This window comes from Cariama cristata, unplaced genomic scaffold, assembly GCF_000690535.1.
Source record: "Cariama cristata isolate BGI_N322 unplaced genomic scaffold, ASM69053v1 scaffold9731, whole genome shotgun sequence".
Lineage (NCBI taxonomy): Eukaryota > Metazoa > Chordata > Aves > Cariamiformes > Cariamidae > Cariama > Cariama cristata.
Window position 1 is genome coordinate 33,858 of NW_009600994.1, and position 4,602 is coordinate 38,459.

A 4,602-nucleotide genomic window follows, 5' to 3' on the forward strand; every position below is an offset into this window, starting at 1 on the left:
GTGTAAAACTGTTTGAAAACCTGAGTCCAAGATTATCCGATTTCATAGTAAAGGGCTAAAGGGGCATCTAGAACTTAAGTTTTGAGCAAAACTACCTCAGCTATTTTAACTAATGGCTGTAAAGATACATTCTGTTAAACATTTATAAAAATTCACAGCATGAATGGAACCCACAGCCAATTCTAAGTGTTATACAACCAAACCAATAACCATTTTTGGCAAAAAATAATATTTAACTGAACAGAAGTTGAAGTATTCTTACTACAATGAAGATGTTACCACATTTCACAGTGCACAGCCATAACACAAATGACAACTCCCAGCATGACACATTCCAGTCATATTATTCACTTGACTTTTTTTAATGCAAAAATTGTGTATGCTCTTGTTTTGCACTTCACAGAATATGATGAGAATACAAGAATACTAGATCAGGGATCCAAGAAAAGACTATGCGCAGGTCAACTATGTATACAATTTTCAACAAGACATCTTCCAAGCTTCCAGCTTTTCTGATGAAAGAAGTGACAGCAAACTTCAACTCTTCTTCAACGGTAATGGTAAAAATAGCGAGTCCTAGAGAGGGTAAGTGTAAGTCAGCTACTGTCCAGCAAGACAAACAACTTTATTCCAGCTCTTGGACCCCTGATTTATTGCCTCTCCTCACAGGAGGGTATAACACTGGCAGCAGTTACAGTAGCACAAAAACTTTTGGCATATGAAATATTAACACAGGATTGACCCTGCATTGCCCCTGCCCATCTCACACTACGTTTTCCCTTTACCCTCTTTTCCACATGTTCTAGTTACCTTCTGCGTTCCAACTCGCAGCTAACCAACAGCTAAGAAACACTCAAGTTTGGTTTTTTGTGTGTGTTTCTTTTAAATATAAAGCTCCTCAGTTAAAGCCACTACTGAGGTAAAACAGTGTGTGATTTGTGCTGGGAAACAACGGTATCCAATGGTGAATATTCCTTTAAATTTCAATGGTCCTGCCAAAATTAATGAAAAACCAAAGATTTTTTTCATCAGGACAAAATTAAACAGATGTAATTGATGAGCGTCATCAGAATTGGTACCACTTCTTGTCTTTGTACTTCAACATCATCTAAAAAAACAAAAAACAATTTCTAATTACTGTTTCTATAATGTGCCAAAAAGTACAACGATACAAACAAATTATATGCTTACAAAGCAGCATGAGAAAGAGGGACCTTAGTAAGGCTTCTCAAAACTGCAACAACATTGCTGAACAGTAAGGGTTTAGCATGATGAATTTGCTAATGGTAGCATCACTGCTGATGACCTAGTCTCAGATAGAAAAAGACATTTTTGGGAGAATGGGAAGGTTGCACAAGAGTTTAGGGGAAGGAAAAAGATCTGCATGAACACGGAAGAGAACAGCCATCCTACGTAGTTACTGAGGAAGGAAAACAGTTGGAAAGGAAGGACTTGAAAGAAGGAAGGAAATAGAAGGAAAACTTGGAGTAATGGGTTTGCATACAACAAATCTTTCTGAGGAACCACAGAAATCTCACACAGAGCATTCTCTCTTCTTATCTAATTCAGCGACAAATTCTTTAAGTAACAGCAACTGAGCTGCACTTTCGGAAGTCTACATGCCACTCAGGCAGAGGGTATGCTCTAGACCAACGTGCCACAAGACAAAGCTGTTTACATTAATACTTCATTATGAGGAGTAATGAATGATAATGATAATGATGACAGATGAAAGGGAAGTGTCCTTGCATTCCCTTTAGAAACCTTTAACATGCCTTTGAAGAAGTAAGTTACTTGCAAAACTTGCATTTATTTGATAAAGAATCAGTTTAACTTTGTTTAATGTGTAAAAGACTCACCTCATGAGCGTGTTTAGAGAAAGAATCAGCACTGTAAAGCATAGCTGCAGTTTTTTCTTCCAGTTCTCCCAGTTTCTGTCCCCTTTCATCTAGTGCCAACCGGGCTCGTGCTAATTCACCAACTACACCAGATGCTGCTCCTTTGACACCTTCAATACCCCCAGGCCCTGGAATATGCTGGGCGAGACTCCTTGATGCCTTCCCAGATACTGATTCTCCAACTGGAGGCATTTGCAAAGCAGCAAAAAAAGAATAGTAAAGTTTTTCTATTATTATTACATAAATTCCAATGTAACTACTTTATAAAGCAGTGTCATTTCTTTGCATGGACACCGAACACCTAATCATAGGCACAACTATGAGCAATACTCACTACTCAGTGTTACTAGATGTTGCTGTTTAATAAAATCGAGATTTTTCAAACATATTTCCAAGTTTCCAGGCAGGTTATAAAATTATAAACTTTTCACAGCTCATGTGTGAAATTAAAACTCTCTCAACAGTGCTGGCATCACAGTCGTCAACAGAATTGTGCAGGTGAAGTGGTTTTTAACAACATAGCTTACTTCACAGGGAAGGTGTTGGGAGTTCAGCCGACAAAGTGAGAGAATTTTGAAAATACAAGCTGTGGTCAAGTTCTGGAAGTGCATTGCTGGTGTAGCCAGCCAGTGTAACTCCACCACCAGCAGTTTCCTTTGATGGAAGTTCAGTTTTAGATGCAGACACCTGAAGATTAGGTGTCTATGCTCTCATTGTGAAAATCTTTTTAAAAAACAAATAATGTAATGTGAATCATGAAAAGGCAGTACAGTTCTAAGAACATATCAGCTCATCCTAAAGTAAACACCCACAAATGTTGCAGTATTTCAAGATTTTCTTATTTGATTTTATGTTTCTAGGAAGAACGATTTAGATTTCAACTAACACTATAACATCTTTCTATGAATTCCCAAGAATAAAAGGGAAATCGTTTCCCTTACTACAGAGATTCTGCTGTGACCCTTATGTTAAATAGGACTAGTTAAAATACATTGTCAGATGTCTTTTGAATTGTCACTGAACTCACTTGCAGGCTACAATTCATTAGGCTTTTTTTGCCCATTCAATGCTATTTTTCCTTTTGAAGATCTGAGCCAAAACTTTACATCATTTCAAGTTTCCACCATAAAGAGATAGCTTCTAGAGTTACAAGAGTGCTTTACTGTCGCCATGAAAAGGCAGTTTTTCCCTGTCCCAGTCATACTAACTAAACATGTAATTCGTGCACACAAATTTCTCTAATAGAAAAAGAGACCAACCTTTCGAAGTATTACACATATATAAATACAAATGGAATTTTGAACACAGAAAGTGACCTCTAAATATTTGATATTTGTTCAAAATGTACAGGCACAAGTAGTAAAGACTAATTTAATTTTTATTAGATAGATCAAAAGAACCAATAAAAAGAAGAAAAGATTGCCAGCAAGCCTTGTCTGTTTTAACAGCTATGTTTCATGTTAAAAAGGAAACTGTTGTTCTTACAAATAAACTTCCATAATATGGTGTTTCATCTAGTAAATATCGGAATAAGTGGAAGTTATTTTCCTTAAGCATATTAAAAAGCTGGGTGTCACCACAGTACAAAAAAAGCTGTAATCAAAAAACAATGAGAAAATGATAAAGCAATAAAACCTTTGCCAAATCTGAATTTTGCTGTCCTATGAACAGAGGACTGAATTGAACTATCATACAGTTCTGTCCTTGCTCTCATTCCAAAGGCATCTCTACACAAGTCAAATGAACTGAAGTAGAATGGAGTTTTAATTTTCTCACTGTCCAGAACAGTATTCTCCCAAACCAGCCCCTTTCAGTTTAACAGCATTAAGGAAAATCATGGTTAATACTATATCGTTCATAAAGATGAATAAAAATAAGATTAGTTGTCCCTTTTCTTGTTTTATAACCTACTCCTGAATAAATGAGGTAAAGGAGCCTGTGCAAAAACAGTACCAAGCTTTTCTGATCTTGTTGGTAAGGTGTACAACACAAAAGCTATGTAAAAGTATTTGTCATCTTTTTTTTTTTTTACTTTCCTCTTTGCCGATGTAATGTTCCATTAACACAGGTAATATATTTCTCAAGGATCACTGGCTTCCTTATGTAGAAATACCAGAAAAATAACAAATACTGGAAACTTACAGAGTTGTTCTCTGTCAAGTGACTGTGCCCCACCTCCGAACAGGCCTTTAAAGAACCCCCTGTTCGGTGCTTCTGGTGTTTCTACAGGAGTGAAGAGCTCACCCAACATTTCCTTTGCAATGAAGAAGAGACAAGGCACACATTATTTCACACACAAATTAATGGAATATTCTTTCACTTTAAGGATTTATTCCGTGGATTTGAATTTCAAAATGAATATGCTTTAATAGGCATCTACCTTTGCAAGGTGACTTAGGAAATAAAAAAATAACATATTAAGAAGTCTGTCCAAACTATCTGTTCTGACAGTTGCAAGCTTATAGCTCAAGGAATTCAGTAGCAAAGAAATGGGTTCAAGTAAAGCTGTATTTGCCCCTCAACAACTTGGGCAACACTCCTGATTTTGTTCTGTTGAAACTCTATCTACAAACACTCATATCCATGTGTGGTACCAAAGTAGAGCTTACAGCCTCCATCTCTTTCTATTTCAGTATTCTATACAACTTCCAAGCTGAAGCATGACTGAGAATCTTCTCTGTTAATACCCCTGAAACATAATAGC

At 36.6% G+C, this 4,602-nt stretch overlaps 1 protein-coding gene across 1 annotated transcript in view; it reads right to left on the minus strand.

The window, feature by feature from the left end:
• Positions 1-794: 794 nt before the first annotated feature.
• STXBP5 (syntaxin binding protein 5 (tomosyn)) overlaps positions 795-4,602 on the minus strand; it is a gene marked incomplete at its 5' end in the record, with an annotated part of 41,035 nt that continues 37,227 nt past the window's right edge. Inside the window, 3 exons of the mRNA XM_009710260.1 lie at positions 795-1,108; positions 1,860-2,080; positions 4,041-4,152. Coding sequence (XP_009708562.1) covers positions 1,067-1,108; positions 1,860-2,080; positions 4,041-4,152 — 375 coding nt within the window. The remainder of the gene's footprint in view (positions 1,109-1,859; positions 2,081-4,040; positions 4,153-4,602) is intronic.